Source organism: Neomonachus schauinslandi, chromosome 8, assembly GCF_002201575.2.
Source record: "Neomonachus schauinslandi chromosome 8, ASM220157v2, whole genome shotgun sequence".
Lineage (NCBI taxonomy): Eukaryota > Metazoa > Chordata > Mammalia > Carnivora > Phocidae > Neomonachus > Neomonachus schauinslandi.
Window position 1 is genome coordinate 53,994,774 of NC_058410.1, and position 23,914 is coordinate 54,018,687.

The following is a 23,914-nucleotide window of genomic DNA, read 5'->3' on the forward strand; positions in this document are numbered from 1 at the left end:
AGATGCAATGATTTTTTTCTTACCAGCCCATCCATAGTTTCTTCATGATTTATTAAGTTGGAAAACATAGATAACCTAGGGCTCTCAAGATGATAGAGATGTTTTAAAAATTGGTTACACCAGATATTTTTTGAAAGCAGTTTAGTCTGATGGTTCTATTTATTGGTAGTGTCATGGTACATCTTGAATATTTCATGATCTACCTGAAATTCATCTTTTACTGGGAAAGTTGTACTGTGTTTGATAGAAGTATTAGAAAGTGTTAGAAATTGAACCATTCCTCTTCCACAAAATAAATTTCACTTTTAAATTGTGTATACTTGAAACTCAATGCAGTGAATTTAGAAATGCTTTTTACTGTTTCTTATTTGAGGTTAGCCTTTATGACCATAAAATTTTGTCACGTAATTATAAATTGGGTGTCTGATTAATTCTGTTAAAGAATTAGACAGGCTCCAACTTGAAACTATTGGGTTTACCGCCCTGCCCCAACCACTGTGCTTACATGGTAATTATAATACAGCTTCCTTCCTTCAGATGCCTTCTGCCTGTTCTGCACCCCACCACCCACCTGTTTCCCCCGCACTCTCCGCTCCCACCGCCCCTGTGGACTTCAGGTTTTCATTTGCACTTGACTTACGGTTAGAGGGGTAAGGGGAAGAAGAAAGAAGCCTCAGGAGTTTACTTGCTGGGAGAAAATCGCGTGGCCGGGAGGAAGAGGAGAGGGAGGGTGGAGGCTCTGGCCAGTGTGATGCAAATGAGTCTTGCCTCCGCTTCTGGACCTATTTTGCTGGGGCCCCAGGAGGGCTCAGTAGGAATAGTAGGAAACTCTTTCCTGGCACTTTGTGGTTTACAGATGCGCTTTCTGGGTGACTAGGGTACTATCTTGTGAAGCTGGAAAGCCCTCTGCTCTTCGGGGCGCTGTAACTTAGCCTCCCCCTTGCCAGTGAGCCGCAGCCGTGTCGTGTCGTCCTCCCCCCCCCCCCCCCCCCCATCATAGCTGACTAAGTGGCCAACCTTGTGATCTTTTTCAGTTCTTCTTAGCATTTCACCTCTCTGAAGTATATGGCACTGCTGGTCACTTAAGACTCACTTCTTCCATGGTTTCAGGATACCAGACTCCTTTAGTTTTCCTGCCTTTTTGAACACCTCTTCTAATTTTTAGAGGACCCTCTCTTTCTCCAACCCTTAACTGTTGCATTCCCCCTGTGTCCACTCCATCACGGCTCTGTCTCCCAGAGGTCTCTCACCTGCTCCCAGCTTCTGTTCCTATTATGGTAGTTTGCAGATCTGTTTCTTACCCTAGCCTCTCTGCTGAGTTTCAGTTAGACGTCCCCTTTGTATTTTAAACTCTACTGGTGCAAGACAAGACTGCCTGCCTGCCACGCGGAGTCCTCCTCTGGATTGCTAACGTCCATTAACTGGCATTTCCCTTCAGCCAAAACCTGACACTGTTTCCAAACTCTGCTGCCTTCCCCTCCGCAGCGCAAGTCCTTGTTCGTGTCCCGTAAAATTTAGGAAGGCTGTCAAACCGGGGGGGGGGGGGGGGAATGTCTTCCAAGTTCCTTTAATATGGGGGCTGTAAGATTTCAAGGCATTTCAGGTTTTCTTCTGCAGTGAATAGGCCTAAAATACTTTTGCATTTTAATTGACAACCCTCATTTACTGGTTTGTGGTTGAGGTCTTCCCTGTGGTGGTGTCAGATGACAAAAATAATACGTACTGACGCGTTTATCCTTTACTTGAGGGAAAAGCACGCATAGATTGCGGAGCACAGTACCTCACAGGCATGAAACACCCTTCCTGAGGGAGTTGGGACAAGAGTGAGTTTTATAGGGCGTTAGAAGAGACAGCACAGAAATGGCATGATTGCCTAGGAGGTCAGTGATTTCCTTATAAGGCTAGCAGGGCGTGTTTTCTAGGGTAAGGCAAGCTAGCTAAAGCTGAGCTGGAGGATTGTGATTGGTGTTAGGTTTCCTTGACAGTGATGCATTCTTTGTAAATGTAGACCGACTTGGGTTTAGATTTATGGCGTGGGCCAGGCCACTGGGGTGGCCTCCATTTTGTGGGTCCTGATCTACGAATTAACTCTATTAGTGGCATATTGTAAGTTTTTACAGGCCTCATAATTGGAAGAATTTTCTACAGACGAGCTTCTGGTTCTGTATATCTCAAACCTTGTTTAACCATTTTCCTCCTTCACTACTTGTATAATCTAGTGCTAGGTACCATGATACTTGGTCTTATCCTAATAAGACAATAATTTCTTGATGCTTTGTTGTGTCAACTTAGTGGGAAGTAGGAATATTCCTGGAAGGCATTCTTAAGCCAGGACAGCCTGCAATAACTTAACTCTACTCAGAAAGGACTATGAACCCCATCAGTATTATCCACTAAACCCAAAGCATTTGTATTTCCAAATCCTCTTCCCTCCCACCAAATCGGGTGTTACTTGTCGTGAGGGGAAGCATAATGGAGGGTGTAGAAATGGAAAGAGACAGAAATTTTAACTGATTGTGGTTAATAGAGAAGGAAAAATCATTTTCCCTTTCTGAATTCTCCACCGAGACCTCTGTAATAAAAGATTAACGAGAAAAACAAACGGAAGTTTATTAACATGAATACATCAGGTATATGAGATACCTGGGGAAAATGCACTCATATGGGTAGCGTAGAGTTCAGGCTAAAATCTTTAGCTAAAGACAAAAGAGGAGAAACAGGTAGGGAAGGCCAGTTGTGAAGAGGTTACCAGGAAATGCATGGTAAAATTTGTTATACAGATTTAAGTTGGTGTCCTTGGCACTGATAAGGGTCTAATGTTATCTCTGGGGATTAACCTTTGTCCTTCTTGGTAGCTAGGAGAGGAGGTACACCTTTATCAATTTATGTCCTGCTTTAGGCTACAGAGGAAGGGCAGAGCGCTTTCTTGTATCTGCTGCTGCTTAGCTGCCTTCAGTTTAAAATAATCCTTATGCCAAAGTGGTATATTTTGGGGCAGCATATTCTGCCATCCTTCATTACCATATCTTTTGCAAATTTTACAAAAATCTATGTTCACACAAGTATTTTGCTAGGGCTCCTCTCAGGGTCTTGTGTAAGTAAAGGGCTTGGAGCTTATGCTTCATTGGAAGGAAAATACGGTTTTCCTCTACTCTTCTAAGTTCTTGCCTGGATCCCCTGTAACAAAAGACAGATGAAAAAGGCAAAAGCACACAAATTTACTTAATATGAGTTTTGTTTTTTTTTTTTAAGATTTTATTTATTTATTTGACAGAGACACAGCGAGAGAGGGAACACAAGCAGGGAGAGTGGGAGAGGGAGAAGCAGGCTTCCCGTGGAGCAGGGAGCCCGATGCGGGGCTCGATCCCAGGACCCTGGGACCGTGACCTGAGCTGAAGGTAGGCGCTTAAGGACTGAGCCACCCAGGCACTCCCTTAATATGAGTTTTATGTGACGGGAGACCCTCATGAGGAAATGAGGATCTAAAGAAGTGGTTAAGCCTGAGTGTTTTTATGCTATTTTTGATGAAGAGTGAAGAGTCTTCCAAAAAAAAAAAAAAAAAGTGATCAGAAGGTATGAGCTAAGCATAGTCAACTGGGAAATTTAGCAGGGCCTGTTCGTTCGGATTCCTGGCTGTACCCTTCTGTCTTGGAGATACGGATGTCCCTGTTCTCTAGGTATAGGAGCACACCTCTCACCTGAGGGTCTTATGACCTGCTTCAGGGAAGAAGGTCAGGAAGTCCTTCCTGTACATGCTGTTTAACTTCCTTTAGCTTAAAATATTCAGTATGCCAAGGTGCCATATTTTGGGGTGGTGTGTCCTGAACCCTGTCAGTTCCATGGTAAATCTGACTATGCTCCTTCTCTCTCTTATCCCTCCTGTTTTGCCATCATAAACATTCCTTCCTTCTGTCTTCTTTTCTTCTCTCTGTTCTACACCAGATTGAAGGAACTGTTGATTTGGTATGGTTCCCACTGCTTGTCCTGTTCAGGGAGATGTGTTCCCAGTACTCCTAGTTAAAATTCTGAATTTCGTTTCCCACAGCATCATTGTTATACTGTGTATGAGGTTCTTGGTCCATTATGGGTTAACTAAACCTTAGTAAATGGCTACCCTGGGCAGTGAGCCAACATATATAAATAGCTTTGTTTTCATGGGAAAATGTGTTTAAAGTTCCAAACAACTAATTCACACATGAACTCTTCTGCAAATTGGGGAATGTCTACATGAATTACAGAGGCTTAGAAGGGGACACACAAATCCAGGCTATCTCGGCTGAGTGTAGCTGATTTGTTTTGTAGTTCTCTTCTACTTGTTCAGATTAAGTTTCTCACTCAACTTTAGGGAGTAAACTTAGCATATTATATTTTGCTATCTTTCACCCCCCCCCCCTTTTCTTTCCAAATTTAAAAGTAGTATGAGAAATTAAAAAATGAAATTATATATTTTCAGCATCATCCTTAGTTTTTAAAGACCATTTGTTTCTACTTATGGAAGAGTTAGCCATATTTAACTCATCTTTGTTTCTGAGCCATTAGGACTTTTTTTTTTTTTTTAAGATTTTTATTTATTTATTTGAGAGAGAGTGCACAAGTCGGGGGAGAGACAGAGGGAGAGGGAGAAGCAGACTCCCGGCTGAGCAGGGAGCAGACTCGGTTCAATCCCAGGACATGAGATCATGACCTGAGCTGCAGGCAGATGCTTAACCGACTGAGCCCCCCAGGCGCCCCTCCCATTAGGACTTTAAATAGAGGGTAATCTAATCTTGCAGTGTGGCTTTTTTCCTCCCACAAGTACATGGTCTGGGGGGAGTCATGAAGGTCATATACTTCTATGTTAGAAAGACCGGGAAGTATGTATAAGCCTAAATAAGATTGAAAATGCCAAGTTTTCTTTTATACTGACTCCTAGGGTGATCCTCATTTCATAGGAGATGAATATGAGGTCTGCAGATTCAGTTAGTGAGAGAGTTGGGACTAGAACCCAGGTCTCTAGATATCCAGCCCTGGCATTCTGCTTTCTGGGGCTAGGCCAGGATCTAGACATTTGAAAGCTTATTCCTCACTTCTGGATCTCAAGCTGTTTGGTAGTAGGTTTCATATGTATGTTTTTTTTTTTTTTTTTTTTTTTTTGCAAGGCAGTCACGGTGTTGATGCCTTGCCTCTTACAGCTGGAATACTGACAGTGTGATTGTAGAGGGACTTAGGTGCCCAAATACTAAGTGAAAAATGACTCAGTCATGGAAGAGAAGCCACCACTGAGTCAGTACCTTAATGTATGTTTAGGCAGAATTGAGAGATTGGGCAGAAGTGACAGAGAAAATCAAATTGTAAGGCTTCAAAATCCATAAGCAGTGTAATAATTATTCACACTTTCTCCCATATTTTTTATATCTGCTACAGTCCAAACCCCACTGATTTCAAAAAGAGCTCCACATGTGAACTTAGGAAGTAAGGGCGGAACGTGATTAAAAAGCTTGGCAATTTTGAATTACAGTGATTTTTTTTTTTTTTTTTCCAAATAGAGTATTTCCTGGGCACTTGCTCTATACAATAAGCAATATTCTTCACTCTAGCAAATGGACTTCTGCTTCAATGAGGCTTGAATATACAGTGTGACCATTATAGCAAGCTGGGTAGAAAGCATTTCTGCTGTATAGCACTTCAGTGAAGGGCCACAGGGGGTAAGCAACAGCCGCTATTTTCCCTTTGTATTGGAAGGGCTTTGAAGAGTACAAGAATAGTTAGTTCAGCCATAGGACTTCAGACCATGGAGGACTAACCGACCTTTTGCTGGCTTGAAAATTCATTTTGCCTGCTGTCCTTTTTTGGGGACTTTCTTTGAAGACGAGTGCAGGCCCTGGTTGAATCTGCACAAAACATGGAGTTTGCAGGGCCAGAGAAGGACGGGTCTCCAGGTCTTTACAAGCTGACTGACTGTATGTGGTACTTCAGTGGGCCTGCTCCTTGCCCCTTTTGCACTTGGGGGCGCCATCAAGTGGCGCCATCAGGAACTGAAGCTACTGTTGTAGAACCATTCCTTCTGCCAAGCACTACTGTGAAACGTTTTTGCTTTTTTATTTGGAGGAATAAGACTGCTTTGGATCAAGAGTTATGGGGAAGTGAAGAACTGACAACAATAAGGTCGGAGATGTATCTGGCAGTTGAATCCTTAAGCAGCCATTATATTTGGTATCCTCTTCATCCAGCCTTCCCAGGGAGAGAAGGAGACATGAATTGCAAGTCTTTCTTCATTGGAGGAAATTTTAATGAGTCTTCCAAATAGCCGGCTGATTCCGTCACTTGAGCTAGTAGCAGTTGTCTTGATTGCAGCATATGATGCTGATTCGGATGACTGTTAAGAAACATCAGCCATCTGCTACATCCAGGGTAGTGTGCCTAGTCCTGGGCCTAAGGTCTCTGCCCTCAAAGCCTTCCAGAATAGCTTGGGACACAAGTGTACGCATGAGAGTTAACAACCTGGCAATTGCCAGACGTGTGTCATTGATACCCAGTTTGGCGTGCTCTTAGGGGTGTTGTGCAGGAAAGCTGGGACTTGGCTTCAAGGGCCAGAGACCTCCAGCAGGCAGCGAAGGCATCTGAGAGTCTGAGGAATGGGCCAGTGTGCACAAGACTTGGGCATAAGAGTGAGGGGGCTAGGGTGACTGAGATGGAGAGGTCTTTTCAGAAAGTGGTGAGACATCAGAGTTGAGATAAAGATTAGATTGTGAAGGATTTAAATGAGTGCTTGACTTGTTACATTTCTATAAATAGGAATGGGCCAGGATAAGAGTAGAATATTTCCTGGATGAATTAAATTTTTTTTAAGATTTTGTTTATTTGAGGGAGGGGGGAGGAGGGAGGGAAGCAGAGAGAGAGAACATGAACAGGGGGAGGGGCAGAGGGAGCAGTAGACTCTCTGCTCAGTGTGGAGCCCTATACAGGGCTCCATCCCAGGACCCTGAGATCATGACCTGAGCTGGAGGCAGATGCTTAACCGACTGAGCCACCCAGATGGGGGTGAGGCAGTTTTAATGCTTTCTACCCTCTGCCTCCCCACTTAAGAAGTACTCGAGCTATTAGTGTATGAATTGAAGGATTTTAGAGGAGTTCATCTTTAAATTTTTTTCCATTCTGTGCAATTTATAATTCTTCGAAAATTAAAAGTAATTTTTCTGGAAGGAACACAATTTACAAGGAGACTTGTTTTAATTACATTTAGTGGTATTAATTTCAAAGGAAATAGCTGGCTCAGAAATTTTAGTAGTAATTTTTAAGATCTAAAGGGTGAAAAACAGCCTTCTGTGTGATTTGGGTAGGAGAGAAGAACACGAAATGAGGGTTAGGATTGTAGACCGAATGCATGTCCTGAGGTTCTGTTCACTTGCTAGAGATAGGGGGCAAAATTCTCTGCACTTTTTAGCCACCAAATCAAAGAGGGACCCACATATTTGGCGAAACCGGAGCTGAGAGAGAGGAAGTCATTTTGGGTTGGGACTGAGCTGATGGGAACCCAGGACTGGCATGTTAAGGGCGGTGGGAGAGGCATGGAATCCAAACCCCCGAAACAGTAAAACGATCTAGGCTGTTAGATGGTATCAGTGGCAATAAAATGGAACCGAAGGTAAGATGAAGAGTGCAGACAGAGTGAGGGAGAGAGCCTTGAGGATATGTGAGGAACAGGAAATCCCTCTGAAAAGGCCCTGACATGGAAGACTTGTCTCGCACGTTCCAGGAGCAGCAGGGGAGGCCAGTGTGGCTAGAGTAGAGTGACTGAGGTACAGAGCTGAGGAGATGGGGGCAGAGAGGGAGGGAAGGGGGGAAAGGGGGACCCACAGCCAGCAGCTATGAAGTTTACAGTAACAGAAAAATAGAAGTTCAGCTACTCCCACCGTGTAGTCTTTAGAAAAATGTTTTTCTGTGCAGACTTAGAAAGCAAATGAAGAATTCTCTCAACAGTATCTCCTTAGCTAATGTGGTATCAAACATTAAACGCTTTTGATAATGTCCCTCATTCTGGGTGGGTAGCATAACACCAAAGTGCAGTTCAATACAAATGATTTTCTAGGGCCCTGAAACTGAACAGTTCAAATAGGCAATTCTCTGGTGCTCTAGCTTCAGTGAAGAAGAAAATGTAAGAATACGTAAAGCAGTGATTCTTGACTAGTGATTCTCTTTCGGGTCACATACTTTTTTGGGAAAATCAGTCTAGATCCCTCTCCTCCCCAGTGCAGGCCTGCAGAATCCCACCAAATTTTGCATGTTACCAGAGTCAGTTCACAATTTCAGAGGGTTCACACCCCCATGCACCCAACCCCAGCTCATCCATAAACTCCAAGCTGAACATCCTTGGTCTAGAGGGACAAGAAGGCTACAGTAAGCAGACGTAGTAAAAACCTGGAGCCCAAGGTTGTTTGTGCTGATAGGACGGATTCATCTGCTTTAACAGGAAGCCAAATTGAGGATAAGATTGATTTCCATTTATGAAAGTTGATGAGCTTGTTGGGACATGTCTGAACAAAAGACATTTATTCCACTTTGGCAGGAATGTGGTCGGGAATGTGATTTTTCTTAGAGAGCTACTGAATCTACTGTAACACACTAAAAAAGGATCCCAAAGCTCCCTCCTATAGAGAAAGCTATGGTAATTTTAGCCTGGAAAAATTGTAAGGCGGATGTTACCAAGAACCGTCTGCGTGACTTAAAAAAAAAAAAAAAATGTTGGTATTTTTGGTATTTGGTATTCTTGGTAAAGAGTTCATAGAATGTTTAAGCATTTATAGATTCTTGGTGAACCTAAGATGAAAATCCTTGTGTAATATAATCTTAGGAAGATGAATGATTATTTGCTTTTGGGCTTATTTATCTTTGAGCCAGCTCATGTTGAAAACCTATTTATTTATCCAGTTATGTTGACCTAGTATTTTCATTAATTGTAGTTTCTTTTGCATTGCAGTGTTTTAATCCTGGGTGCTTCAGGTGGAGTTGGTACTTTTGCTATACAGGTAAGACAGTTTTTTTAAAGTCTTCTGACTACAAAGAGTATGTCCATGAATTTATAAATTCACATATTAGAAATTATTTTTTCTTAAAAACTGAGAGAAAGCTAGGTTCAGTAAATTCATTGTAATTTCAGCTTGCTCTTCTAAGAAGGAAACTTCCTAACATAGAAGGAAGCATTAAACTTTCCAGTGGTTTAATATATGAGTTAGTTTGTGGATATCCTCTATAGCAAATGTAGGAAAGCTTTTAGGGAGGAAGGCTGGGGACAGTGCGGGTAGATGGCAATTTGCAATTTGGTAGAAATGAATAAGCTGATTCTAAAATGTATATAGAAATGCAGTGACCAAAATACGGTAAAGATGGCACTATTCCCCCAATGTGATCTGCAGATTCAGTGCAATCCTATCAAAATGACAATTGCCTTTTTTGCATAAATGAACAAGCTGATCCTAAAATGCGTATGGAATTGCAGGAGACCCCCAGTTGACAGTCTTTAAAAAGAACAAAGTTGGAGGGTGCATATTTCTTGATCTTAAAACACAATACAAAACTACAGTAATCAAGGGGCGCCTGGGTGGCTCAGATGGTTAAGCGTTTGCCTTCGGCTCAGGTCATGATCCCAGGGTCCTGGGCTCGAGCCCCGCATCGGGCTCCCTGCTGGGCGGGAAGCCTGCTTCTCCTTCTCCCACTCCCCCTGCTTGTGTTCCTGCTCTCGCTGTCTCTCTCTCTGTCAGGTAAATAAATTAAAATCTTTAAAAAAAAACTTAAAAAAAAAAAAAAAAAAAACAGTGAAGAGGATGGAGAAAGATGAGTTTTTAAAACAAACGCTGATTACATCCGATTCTGCCTTCCTACCAGAGTGGCATAATTCACCTCTAGGCCAGGCCTGGAAGGAGAGAGGAAAACAGAAGATAAATTGCCTGAGTAAGAAAATGACATGTATCTGGAATTTGTTTGCTGGAAGCTCAAGAGAATAGAGTGGGCAGCGGGGGCTTAAAGCCTTGAAAACAGAAGAAAGGTGGAGCACCTGGGTGGCTCAGTTGTTAAGAGTCTGCCTTCGGCTCAGGTCATGATCCCAGGGTCTTGGGATCGAGCCCCGCATCGGGCTCCCTGCTAGGCGGGGAGCCTGCTTCTCCCTCTGCCTCTCTCTCTCTCTTTGACTCTAATGAATAAATAAATAAAACATTAAAAAAAAAAAACTACAGTAATCAAAACATTGTGATACTGGCATAAAGATAAACATATAGATCAAGGAAATAGAATTGAGCATCCAGAAATAAAACCATACATCTATGGCCAGTTGATTTTTTTTTGACTAGGATGGCAAGACCATTAAATAGGGAAAAGAGTAGTTTTTTTAATTTAATTAATGGTGCTGAAACAACTAGATATCCATATCTAGTTGGATGTTGGATCCCTACCTCACATTATATGTGAAAACTAAACCTGGGTCAGAGACCTAAATATAAGAGCTAAAACTATCAAACTTCTAGAAGAAAACAAGAGTAAATCTTCATGACCTTGGATTTGGCAACAGATTTTTAGGTATGACATCAAAAGCACAAGTAACAGAAGTAAAAAAAAAAAAAGATAAATTGGACTTCATCAAAATTAAAAGCTTTTGTGCATCATCAAAAGACACCATCAAGGAAGGAAAAAGATGACACAGGGAGCAAATCTTTGCAAATCATTTCTCTAATAAGGGTATAACATCCAGAATATGTGAGAATTCTTACAACTCAACAAAAGACAACCCAATTAAAAATTTAGCAAAGGACTTGAATAGACTTTTTTTCAGAGAAAATATACAAATGGCCAATAAGCCCACAGAAAGATATTCAGCATCATTAGTCATTAGAGAAATGCAAATCGAAACCTTAGTGAGATGTCACTTCACACCTACTAGGATGGCTATTAAAAAAAACAAAAAGAAAGAAAGAAAATGGAAAATAACAATGTTGACCAGGATGTAGAGAAACTGAAACCCTTGTCCACACGAGTGGGAATGTAAAATGCTGCAGCTGCTGTGGAAAACAGTCTGGCAGTTCCTGAAAATGCTAAACATAGGATTACCATATGACTGGGCAATTTCGTTCGTTCGTAGGTATATACCTGAGAGAAATGAAAACCTGTTCAGACAAAAACTGGTATACAGATGTTCATAGCAGTATCCATATTCCTGGTAGCCAAAGAGTGCAAGCAACCCTAATGTCTGTCAACTGATGAATGAACAAAATGTGGTTTATGCATTAGTGAAATCTTATTCAGCCATGAAAAAGAATGAAGTTCTGGTGCATGATACAACATTGAGAAACCTTCAAAACATTATGCTAAGCGAAAGAATCCAGACACAAAGGTCACATTTTGAATGATTCCATTTATATCCTGTCCGGAAGAAGCAAATCCATAGAGATGGAAAGCAGTTTGGTGATTGCCAGGAGCTGGGGGAGAAAGAAAGGGAGAATGACTGCTTAATGGGCATGGGGTTTATTTTTGAGGTGAGGAAAATGTTCTAGAATTAGACGGTGGTGGTGGTTGCACAACATTGTGATGTACATAATGAATTGTACACTTTAAAATTGATGAAATGTTGAATTTTAAGTTTTTATATGAATTTTATCTCAAACAAGAAAACAAAACAGTGCCCTTAGCTTCCAGAAACGGGATGGCACTAGTGGTGGTTCCCTTTATGGTTGAATGTTTTTTAACTGACTTCTGGGGGAGGGGGCTTGATTAAGCCTCCTCAATATGCAGGGAGAGGCCCTTTCTGCAATATGGGCCTAGTGAGCATACTCAGAGGCTCTGCCACATCACTTTCCAGGAAGGAGACTTTGGGTGCTATGATCTCCCATCCAGACCCCATCTTGGATCCTTTGAGGACCCAGATAGTGCTGGAGTTTTCCATCTACCTGCTAACTAAATTAGGGGAAAGGGGAGAGGACTCCTAGGGGGTGCACACACACCTTGACATCTTTTCAATTCATCATTTGATACTGCTATGGTCTAAATGTTTGTATCCCTCCTAAATTCCTGTGTTGAAGTCCTAATGCCCAATGTGGTGATATTAGGGAGGAGGGCCTTTGGGAGATGATTAGGTCATGAGGGCTCTGCCCTCATGAGTGATATTAATGCCCTTATAAAAGAGGTCCAACAGAGCTCCATAGCCCTTCCACCATATTGAGGACACAGCACTGGCTATGAATCAGGAAGAGGGCTGTCCACAGAATGTGACCATGCTGCTGCCTTGATCTCAGATTTCCAGCCTCTAGAACTGTGAGAAACAGATTTCTGTTTATAAGCTACCCAGTCTGGTATTTTGTTAGTGCAGCCCAGACTAAGACACCCAGGGCCTAGTCTGGATACTGAGCAAATGTAGGTTAATGAATGACTAAGTGGAAAAGAAAAGAAGGAGGGAGGGTGGGAGGAAAAGAAAAATACCATATCCTGTTGGTTAGAGTGTAAATTGGTACAAGCACTTCGAGAAATCATTTGGTACCATCTACTAAATCTGATATGAATTGCCCACTGTTGGCAACCCAACAGTTCCACTTTTATGAATATACCCTATACTTATTTGCACAGTTAACATGCATGTTTGCCAAAAGATATGTACCAGATTAGAGATATCATCTACCAGTGGAAACAACTCAAATGTTCGTCAGCAATGAAATGGACAAGTAAATGGTGGTATATTCTTATGCTGTAATATTATATAGCCATGAAAACAAACTAGTTGCACACAATAAGGTACATGAATGTCATGGGCAGAATGTTAGTGAAAGAAGTCAGACTATATGATTCCATTTAATGACATTCAAGAATAGGTGAAACTAAAGAATAGTGTTTAAGGATGCCTACCTAGAGAGTAAACCTTTTATTTATTTTATTTTATTTTTTCAAATGAGTGGGGTGGTGGCAAAAAGGGTCATGTAATAGTCCGGATGGTGGTGTTACTTCTAAAGGAGTGAGGGAGCTTTGATTGGGAAGGGGAAAGTAAGGATGCCCAGGAATATGGCGCATGTTCTAGTGTTTAATCTAGAGTGATGCTTATAATACTGTTTGCTTTGTAATACGTTTATATTCCATGCACTTATCTGTGGGTTATATTTTAACAAAAACATTTTAATAAAATAATAGTAATAGAAAAGTATCAAGGTTAGATCTCATACAAAGTTATTATGAGAATAAAGAGTAGAATAACATATCTACAGATGATAACACATCAGAAAACATGCCCACTAAGACAGATCAGATGTAACTTACAATTTCTAATTTTTTTTAACCCAATATGGGTTTTGAATTCACAACCCTGAGATTAAGAGTCACATGCTTTACTGACTGTGCCAGCCAGGCATCGCCAAATGTACCTACAATTTCAAAGTAAGTTTAAAAAAGTAAAAGTATACAAGACATGAAAAACAAAACAAAATAAAACTGAATTAGGAATACTCAGAAATATGTTAAAGTAAACAAAAAAATTATTTATCAATGAAGACTAAACTAGAAGGAATTCAATAGCAAATAAACAGAACACATAATGCTGCCCTAGAAAGTAGTAGAATGTATAAATAGGAAAAATTTTAAATTACAAAAGAAACCAAGAAAAACAGATTCAAGAGGAAATGCCAAATATTGAAGTCAGGAAAGAAGATTGATATATAGGTAGTAAGAGGCTCTGAAGAGGAAAACCAAAACAAGGGAACAGAACAAATACTAAAATCTGTAATTCAAGAAAATTCCCTATTTTCTTGAAATTAAAAGATTTGAAACTACATATTAGATGACCACAGTGCTTATCTAAGAACATGGACCTAGATTGAGCAATATCAAGGAAAACCCTAGTTAATAAAATTACCGGCTTTCAAAGAAAAAGAAAAAGGGGCTCCTGGGTGGCTCAGTCGGTTGAGTGATCTCAGCTCAGGTTTTGATCTCAGGTCGTGAGATGGAGCCCCGTGTTGGGCTCCACACTGGGCATGGAGCCTACTTGAAAAAAAGAAAAAAAATCCTTGGGACACTTAAAAAAAAAAATTGTGTGACTTAGAGGTAAAATTAGATTAACATCAGACCTTTTGACAGCAGTGCTGTAAGGCCGGGGGGAAAAAGGAGTAACATATTTAAGACACTCCATCAAGAGTATACTAAGACTATACTAATTTTATATACAGCAAAACTGGCCTTCATGTATAAGGTCACGTACGAACTGTTATTAACTTGTAAGAACTCGGGGAGTATGTTCTTATCCTTTTCTGAGAAATGTACGAGAATATGAGCTTCTGACAACCAAAATGACTGAGAGACATCACATTAAGGGCTGGTGGTAAGTGTTAAGTGTAAATTTATCTGTAGAACTAAATCCAAGGGCTTAGAAAGAGTACATTGTGTAACAGCTCTATCCTCTGACAAGGTAAATGCAGCACAACTATTTATTAAAAGCGGGGGAAAACTGGGAGAGCATAGTTAAAATTCTAATGCTTTCATTAATCAGCTCTGTAGTATTAATACTAATAGTGTTAGTATTATTCAGAGGCTCTTCTGTGTGTTATATACAATAAAACAGATGGATATTTATAGCATATTTTAATTCTGTCACCCCCTGTGTCTGACAGCCAGGATTTTAGGTGTGGAAGGAAGGAGATACAGAGGCAGCAGGAAAGAAGTTAAGTAGTAAAAGCTTTGTAGTCTTAAATTGGAATTGGAAGTATCAATATGAACTCAAGAGATACTTTGTGTATGTAAAGCTATCTCTTGATAATTGCTCACTAAAAGAATGTGGGACTTCTTGGAGAAATGGCAGATTCTAGATCTAGGGCACAAAATGTACAAGAATGAGCCTAGAACATATTAAGTAGCAAGAAAACCTCAAAGGCTACTTGAGTCGTATCAAGGAGACTTAGGAGCCAACTTGAAGAAACTCTCAAAGATGTGACAATTTGAGCTTCAATAATAGTAATACAATGGATTAAAAACCTTCAAATACATTTAAATCCATGAGTTCCTATATATTTTTTTAAAAAATGGTCACTTTTGGGGACGCCTGGGTGGCTCAGTCAGTTAGGCATCTGCCTTTGGCTCAGGTCATGATCCCAGGATCCTGGGATTGAATCCCGCATTGGGCTCTTTGCTCAGCGTGGAGTCTGTTTCTCCCTATGTCCCTCCCCCTACTCATGAATGTGCGCGCGCGCGCTCTCTCTCTCTGACAAGTAAAAACCTAAAAGAAGTCACTTTTGGAAAATGATAGGGAACCAGTTTATTTTATAAACTGGTAAAGGGGAAACAGTTATTCGTCTTGCCTTTCCTATATGAATTGTACACCTGAATAAGCAAAATAATATATGAGGAAAAGTGTTTCTTTATAAAAGTATTTCAACTACAAATGAAAAAAAGAATTAGAATATTACTGTTTTGCAACCGCCATTAAAACAGCTGCTAAGATCTTAAGAGCAATGACCAGACATCCTGTGCCTCCTGTGATTTTGCTACACACTATCCATAGTCTGGTAAGGAGATTGAAACAGAAATCACTGGACAGAGAAGACTGTAGAATTGCCCCCTGAGTGTGCAGTCAGAAATCCCAGACTCTGGGAGACTGTGCTGGTCACAAGGCCTGGATTCTTCCACAAATAAATTATAAGAAAGTGAAGGGCTAGAAGAGGAGCCTATCGTGTAAAGAGAGACTTAAAAGACCTCCTATTTTTATTCTTGGTGAATCAAAGTTTAATCATTTTTACTAGGTCTCTGACAGGTGGCTTCCTGCAGTTCTTGTTAAGACGAAGCACTTGGAGTTCTCTCGAGAGGAGTCTGAAAAATGTACACATGGGTGCCAACTATTTTTAAAACACGCAGTGGGTTTTTCTACTTTCCCCCTCTTTTTTTTTTGGACAGGTAATGAAAGCATGGGGTGCTCATGTGACAGCAGTTTGCTCTCAGGATGCCAGTGAACTTGTAAGGAAGCTTGGGGCAGATGATGTAATTGATTACACATCTGGAAATGTGGAAGAGCAGTTGAAATCTTTAAAACCGTATGTATTAGGACATTGTTCACGTTGGGAGGTGGGAACAAGGACAATTGATCGTGCAGGTCTGAATGGGGAGGTGGGAACAAGGACAATTGATCGTGCAGGTCTGAATGGTTTGGTGACTTTGTAATCACGTTGGAATCTTAAAAAAGAATCTATAAAAATACCCCATAAAGAGTCATTTGGGGTGGTTTCTGTTTGAATTCCAGATGTTCATCCAGCACAGTGACATGATGTGGTATGTACTGAGGAAAATATTTTGCTTGCATGGTCTTTTGTTAATTTTTAAGTTAACTTATTGTTGATTTGTAAGAGGTCTGAAGACAAAATTGGAAGGTGTGGTCTATTTGGTGGCATCTGTCACCACAGGAACAAATAGAGCAGTGCATGAAAATACTCGATTAGCACTAAACATGCTTTCAGTGTTTGGGCTTAACAAGGGCATCAGAGAAACAAAGTCAGTAGAAATATTGGTAATCAGAACGCTGTGGATGTTCTCAGTGAATCTGAGTACCAGGCTGTGGTTTGGTTTAATGTACCAAACAGGAGCAGACTCAGTGATTCATTCAGACTCTGTTGCTCCTGACTGCGCTTTGGGCAGAAATAGTGTGCTTATTAATCTGGTCTTCATCTAGCCAAGACAGAACTGCAGCTGAGAACACAACTGAGGAGTGTTTGGAAAGATGTTTTGCTGCTTTTTCAAAGGTTTTTCCCTTTTTCTGTTCGTTTTCAGAAGCCAGTTATTCTTGCCCACTTTGAGTAGAAGTATGCACTCGACCCCTGAACAGCATGGGGGTTAGGGGCACTGACCACCATGTAGGCAAAAATCTGCGTATAACTTTTGACTTTCCCAACACTTAATTACTAAATAGCCTACTGTTGACCAGAAGCCTTACCAATAACATAATCAGTCCATTAACACATATTTTGTGTGTTATATATATTATATACTGCATTTTTAGAATAAACTAGAGAAAAGAAAATGTTACTAAGAGAATCATAAGGAAGAGAAAATACATTTACAATATGTGTTGTGTGTATTGAAAAAAAATCTGTGTATAACTGGTCTTGTGCAGTTAGAACCTGTTAATGGGTCGATTGTATATTCATGGGTTTAAAAAAAAAAAAGAAAACAGAAGGGAGCCCCCATTGGACACTACCTAGCCTTTCTTAGCCAGCAGTACCCACTCCCAACACCGGTATGACAGTGCAGCCCCAAGGAGCCAGCAAATCCCTGTTCCTTCAACTCTGCAGCACCTGCCCTGCCAGGCAGGGTTACAAACATGCCATGCAGCTATGGTGCTGAACAAGACAGACCCCCCCCCCCCCCCCCGACCCCCCCCCCCCACCGCCCCCAGCCCCGCTCCTTCCATGGGGCTTCCGTTCTAGTCAGGGGTGTGTCAGTGATAAGTGCTCTCAAGAACACTGATATAGGGAAAAGAGGAAAAAAAATGGGGAGGATGTTTTAAAAAGGGGGGTTTAAGGGACGCCTGGGTGCCTCAATCAGTTAAGTGTCTGCCTTTGGCTCAGGTCATGATCCCAGGGTCCTGGGATCGAGCCCCGCATCGGGCTCCTTGCTCAGCGGGGAGCCTGCTTCTCCCTCTACCTCTGCCTGCCTCTCTCTCTCACACGCACACACACACACACACACACACACAAATAAATAAAATCTTTAAAAGGGGGGGTGGTTTAAGAAGGCCTCTGGGGCACTGAAGCAAAAGGTTTACAGAGCTCACCAGGAGAATGGGATTTTTTTTTTTACTTTTGGTTCCCTGCTGTATCCCTCCATCCGGAACAGTGTAGTAACATATGGTAGGTGCTCGATAAAAATTTGATGCATGATTGAGGGAATCTAGGAGAAGAGCACTTGTTCAGGTCGAGATAACAGCAAATATAAAACCCCCGTGGCAGGAACCCGAAGGGATTGAGGAATCCCATTGTCCCTTGCAGAAATGTCATCAGCTACTTCCTGCCTGTGCATCAGGACCCCATCTTTCTGGGCCTGTGACAGCTGGCTTCTAGATAGTGGAGTTTCAGTTCATCTCCTGTCTTCTGCTGCTTCTAGGAATAGCAGCATGAGACTGAGGCCGAGGCCAACCCTATTCCTCTCTATCTACCTTAAGTTTTATGCGTGTCTGGAATTTGTCACCAGAGAACAGAGACCCTGACTGATGGAAAGCTGAAACCTACTCAGGCTGGCCCCCAGAAGTATGCTACAGTTTGCCCCTCTGCCTCTCTTGCCATGGTCCGTGGTCTTGCTGCTTTTGCTCACTCTTTTCTGGTAGGGTAATCTCTCCAGCCTGCAGATGCCAGGCTGTTACTTTTATTTATTTTTGACCACTTCAGTTACAGTTGATCTTTGTAACCTTTGCCTGGAGTTTGGCCTCTGAATCCACCAAGAATACATTTACTTCTCCTTTCCAATAGCAGCTTTTTCGATTTGAATCTTAGAATATTACAGCAGGAAAGGGCTTTGAAATCCTTCGGTCCAACTTGGTCATGTTATCGTTGAGAAAGGAAGGGGCAGAGGACTCAGGAGTTTTTGCATGCTCAAGGTCATGCCACTTAAGCATTAGTGGAACAGCTGAGTCTACAGCCTGTCTTCTCTTTCAGGCAGTGCCTGTTCCAGAATACCAGGCCGCCTCTAAGTTTTATTTCAATTAAGTATCATCATGTTTGTTTATTCAAAACTTGGGAATGAAATAGAAACTTAAACTGATAAAAATAATTTTCTGTTCTTTTCTAATGAGAAGAGTAGTCATCCAGTAAGGTCATTCTCCTTTCCTTCAGTTTTTATTTGTCCTTCTGCAGTTTGGTTCCATGAAACGCAGGCTCAAGATCCACAAATTTGGCCAAAACTGATTTTAGAAGTTTTGATGTTTGATGAATTTAGAAGGGAAAAAGGATTTACCAAAACAGAATTCATTTATTAACTTGCTTAACTGATAAGCACGCATTTTCTTTCTTTCTTCCTTTCCTCTCCCCTCTCCTCCCTCCCCGCCCCCACTCTCCTTTTTCCTTTTTCCTTTTTCCTTTCCTTTCCATTTGAGAGAGCGCACATGCGCACAAGCAGGGGGGTGGGGGGAGGGGCAGAGGGAGCCGCAGGCTTTCCGCTGAGCAGAGAGCCCAACTCAGGGCTCCATCCCAGGACCCTGGGATCATGACCTGAGCCAACCGACTGAGCCACCCAGGCTCCCTAAGCATGCATTTTCTAAATAGATACTTGTTTACAAAAATATTTAAGGGGCGACTGGGTGGCTCAGATGGTTAAGCGTCTGCCTTCTGCTCAGGTCATGAGCCCAGGGTCCTGGGATCGAGTCCCACATCGGTCTCCTGACTCAGCGGGGAGTCTGCTTCCTCTCCCTCTGCCTCTCCCACTGCTCATGCTCTCTCTCTCTCTCTCTGTATCTCTGTGTCTCAAATGAATAAATCTTTAAAAAAAAAAATAATTAAAATAAATTTTAAAAAAATAAAAAAAATATTTAAAAGCGTTCTTGGGTTTTATCCCCTGTAAGTGGAATGCAGTGATTACAGCAGGTTTAGATTGGATTTAAGGAGTTGTGTATCTTAGTTCCTCAGTTCATAGGACTGGGTTTTGAGGGCATGTTAGAGCAGAATTGAAGACTGAGAGCAGATTGTTGATTTCTCTATACATTGTCCTGATGCTGTGTGTGAAGCCAAAAAGTAGGAGTAAATTCCAGATGAAGAGGATGCTTCTATAAGCAGTTCTGGTTATGGAGGGAATAAAAGCAAATCATTGTATGGGTGAAAAGCTTTTATACTTTTCTTTCAAGTATTCAAGTGCACTAAAGAATACTTTGACTTGTATTGGATAGATAGCTTTGCAGTTTTCCATAAAGCTGAGGTCAGGGTGTCTCAACCTTGGCAAGCTTGGTTTCTGAACGATATGGACATTTTGGACTGGATAATTTTTTGTTGTGAGGGGCTGTTCGCTGTGCATTCTGTGTATAAACATCATCCCTGGCCTCCAGGTGCCAGCAGTTCCTTCCCAACACCTCCCCCAATTGTGACAACTAAAAATGTCTCTAGACATTGCCTAATATGTCCCCTGGGGACCAAAATTGCCCTCGGTTGAGAACCACTTGTTTCAGTCATTCTTAAAGTATTGGAAAAATGATAACGATTTTATGACCAAAAAAATGAGTCACATTTGACCTAATTTGGAGAAAAGCCAGAGTGGGTGAGTGGGAGTGCCCTGTTCCCCTTGGTCAAAGCAAACACCCCTCTGCTGGATGGCACGGTGCCGCGTGGTTAGTGAGCGGTCGTTGAAATAAACCCGATCGCTGACTGTCGACGGGAAGGAAGGGGGATTGGAACCTTATGTAAAGACGGACAAGGATGTTTTGATTTGACTTTTTTTTCTCTCTCCAGGTTTGATTTCATTCTTGATAATGTTGGTGGATCCACTGAAACATGGGCTCTAAATTTTCTCAAGAAATGGTCAGGAGCCACATATGTGACTTTGGTGACCCCTTTTCTCCTGAACATGGACCGACTGGGCATCGCAGACGGCATGCTGCAGACAGGAGTCACCGTGGGTTCTAAGGCATTGAAGGTAGGGAGGAAGTGTTGGTGGGTGAGAGAAAGCAGGTGCCTCCTGCTTCTGGAATTGGGTTCCCGCCTAGCCAGTCTCTTTTGTCTCGGAGGCAGCATGGCACAGTGGCTGCAGTAAGGACTCTGCCCTCATACACAGACCAGACTCAAATTCTGGTCTCCACTTAATAGCCGTGTGACTTGCAAGTTACTTAATGTCACTAAGCCCCAATGTCTTGACCTCTAAGATGAAACTAATAGGGTATCTTCCTTACTGCGTGTTGTAAGGATTAAATAAGATAATCCACGTAAAGAATTTGGTTACAATGCCTAGTACATAAAACTTATTAAATGTTCAGCTTTCTTATTAGCAATTACCTTTCTTGATTCCATCTTCCTTCTTGCCTATTCCTGATGGTCTTCTCTCTGTTTCACCAGCCTTAACACATACAGGCTCTTGTATGTGAGGGCGGAAGCTTTATTAAGACAGGATAGAGCTGGTTGTTTTCATGGTAGCCGCATTGGGATATGCCAGTGATTTCTAGACCAGGGCCTTCAGACCTGTAGAGGTCCATGGGCGTTTTTTTGAATTTCGAAAACCTGAAGGGAATTGTGTTCTTACTTTAGTAAGACCACAGAGGCAAATAGAACCATCATGCTTTTTCTAGAATTATATCAACTTGTCCTAACACTGCGCATCCCATGTGAGTCAGATACTCTAGCTGTTGATGGCATTCTGGGTGTTTCTGAGACTCGATTAGTCTGCCTGACTCTGCTACCTGGGGCCACTGTTACCAGAGCCGTAAGGAGCTACATCACTCAGCCGAACAAAGGCAGCGTGTGGTGGGCCTTGAGGACGAGCGCACAATAGCCTTAGTCGTGGGGCAGAGCCTGAGCGTGCGCTCTCTACCTGCCTAACACCAGAGCCTGTTGTCCTCACAGTGGGGACAGGCTTAGATCATTTCATGTTATCCACTCTTGGTAACTCAGATCACTGGCTTGAAATCTGTATTAATGTTGAAATGGTATAAGTGATAGGCCAAAAAAAAAGGAGATAAAGTCTATTTTTTTAATTAGACAAAATATTTCAGATTCAGGCAAAAGACAGTAAAAGTTTCCTCAGTGGGTGAAAAGGTTGTGAGTCATTATGCCAAGCTGACCAACACTGACCCGTACATATGGAATGAACGGCTCAGTGATTAGCTGCTGCTTCTTCTAGAAATTCTCTTTGGGACCTTTTTGAGGGTGAAATTTAGGACTTTGGTCTCTTGAATTCCACGAACTAACTACATACTTAGAGGGCCGTGAGAGTGGAGACCACTGCTCCATTCTTAGGAAGTGTGTATGTTACTAGAGGTGAACAAACCAGGTCCTGTACTCTAGGTTCTTCATTTTCATCTGATTCAGGCGGCAACCGGAAACGGTGTCCACAGGGCACTTCGGTGTGGAGAAAGGAATCTTAGCTGTCCTTTGTCTCTTCTTTCTTTTTTCAGAAAACCCAGGCTTTCCAAGTGCTTCAAAATATAAATTTAACTTTTCTTTACGATTTCACAGTTTGTACTTCAGTGAGACCTCTTACAAGTTAACCTTCTGAGTTGTCCTCTGAGAGTAAAACAGGCATCTTCTCTTTCCTCCTACTTGAAAGAGGATAGTGGTAATCTCATGTGAAAACCTTTTAAGTAGTTTCTGATGTCTTTCTGAGAATGTGCACAGTTAAAGCCTCATTGTAATGCTCCAGACTCCTGCCTGCTTTGGTTTACTTTGTCCTGTAATGGCCTGGAAAAAATACACAGGCCCCTTAGAGCAGAATATAAAAATTCTGCTGTTGCCGACCAAAAAGTTTCACTTTACAGGGCAACATGCTGTAAAGAATTACAGACATGGCATTTTTGACCATTGCTGTTCTTTTCTTTAAAACCCTAAACAGTTACCAGAATGTTTTAATTGTCTGAGGCCGGGCCTTAGGGAGAAGTACACGGACAGGTCTTTTGTGATTGTAATTAAACGGGCCTGCCGGCAGCCTGGGACGCCTCAGTGCCTTCAGATGGTACTTTTTTTTTTCCTTTTGTTTTTTAACTTCATTTGCCCAGAGCAGTGCTCCCCAACCTCTTTCTTGCTGTGACACCCATAGAAAATTGTTCGTGTTTGAAGAGATGGTGAGGCTGTTCTGGGCCAAGAGCAAATTACCTGGAGACTTACACCAGCCCAGGCTCTGCGTTGCTACCCTGTGGGCTGAGGGCCCTCAACCTCCTCACACCTATTCTAGGGTGAGATGGGCTCTGTTTGCACCTGTGGTCCCAGCATAATTATTAATGATGACTCCTCTAACTCCCAGAATTGTTCCAGGTTAGATAAGAAATTACAGGGTCACTCATCCAAACCAGTAAGCCATTCCTCATACCACCATTGCAAAGCTCTGCCCAGACAGCGGCGTGGTTTCGTCTGAAACTCCCGTTTGGTATTGCCCCAACCTTTCCTCAGTATTTAAGTTTGCCTTCAGCACTAGGTAAGTATCTATTGAATAATAAATATAAATATTTATGCGGATGATACTTTCTGTGTTATCAGGCACTTTGCATTCTTTCTCATTTAATCCTTCCAATAAGCCTGTCAGCAAGGTAGTGGTATCACCATTCTTTAGGCCAGGAAAACGGCTGAAAGAGGTGGCTTGACCTAAATAACACAGCTATTAAGTGCCTGAGCTAGAGTAACAGGGGAATTCCATTGTACTTGACCACTTTATGCCCTTGACAAGCATGCTGAGGGATTGTGAGACAGGAAGGTGCAGGGAGGGAGGCCGCGTGGTACTGGCTAATCCCATACTACCTCTGGATAGCTCCCATCTGATGAAGTTTAGTTGGGCAGGTCATTGAGGTAGGTATCATAGAGAATGTCAGTTAAGTTGTTCTTTTGACAGTGGCCTACCCTACCTTTGACAGAAAGACTAGCAATTGGAAGTGGGTATGGCAGTAAAGTGGTCATGAACCCTCTTAGAAGATTTTTGCTTATTTTTATCTGGGGACGTATTGTCCAATAATAGATTTGATGGCTTGGGACTTGTTATAACTGTAGGGGGAAGACCCAACCATGATGCATAAGGAACTTTACACTTTGTTTTGCCCTTAAAGCGACTCTATTCCAGAAAAAAAAAAAAAAAAAAAAAATCTGTAATTTGGATTTCTTGTCTAAGATCATATTTTGGTGCCTTACTGCCCCCTAAGCATTCTTGAATTAGGTTTAAAAACTCTTCTCTGGTGCCTCTGAGCTTCATTTAAACCCTAGGAGAGAAAGCCTAGAGGGCTCAGCCTCTAATTTCTCCTTTGGAAGAAATTGAATGTGTA

General features: G+C 41.8%; 1 protein-coding gene across 1 annotated transcript in view; it reads left to right on the forward strand.

Annotated features, from left to right (window-relative positions):
- The window catches only part of RTN4IP1 (reticulon 4 interacting protein 1), a 44,206-nt gene that overhangs the window by 11,700 nt on the left and 8,592 nt on the right, over positions 1 to 23,914 (forward strand). The window contains exons 5-7 of the mRNA XM_021693143.2: positions 8,957 to 9,005; positions 15,886 to 16,022; positions 20,412 to 20,595. Of these exons, the coding sequence (XP_021548818.1) occupies positions 8,957 to 9,005; positions 15,886 to 16,022; positions 20,412 to 20,595 (370 nt within the window). The remainder of the gene's footprint in view (positions 1 to 8,956; positions 9,006 to 15,885; positions 16,023 to 20,411; positions 20,596 to 23,914) is intronic.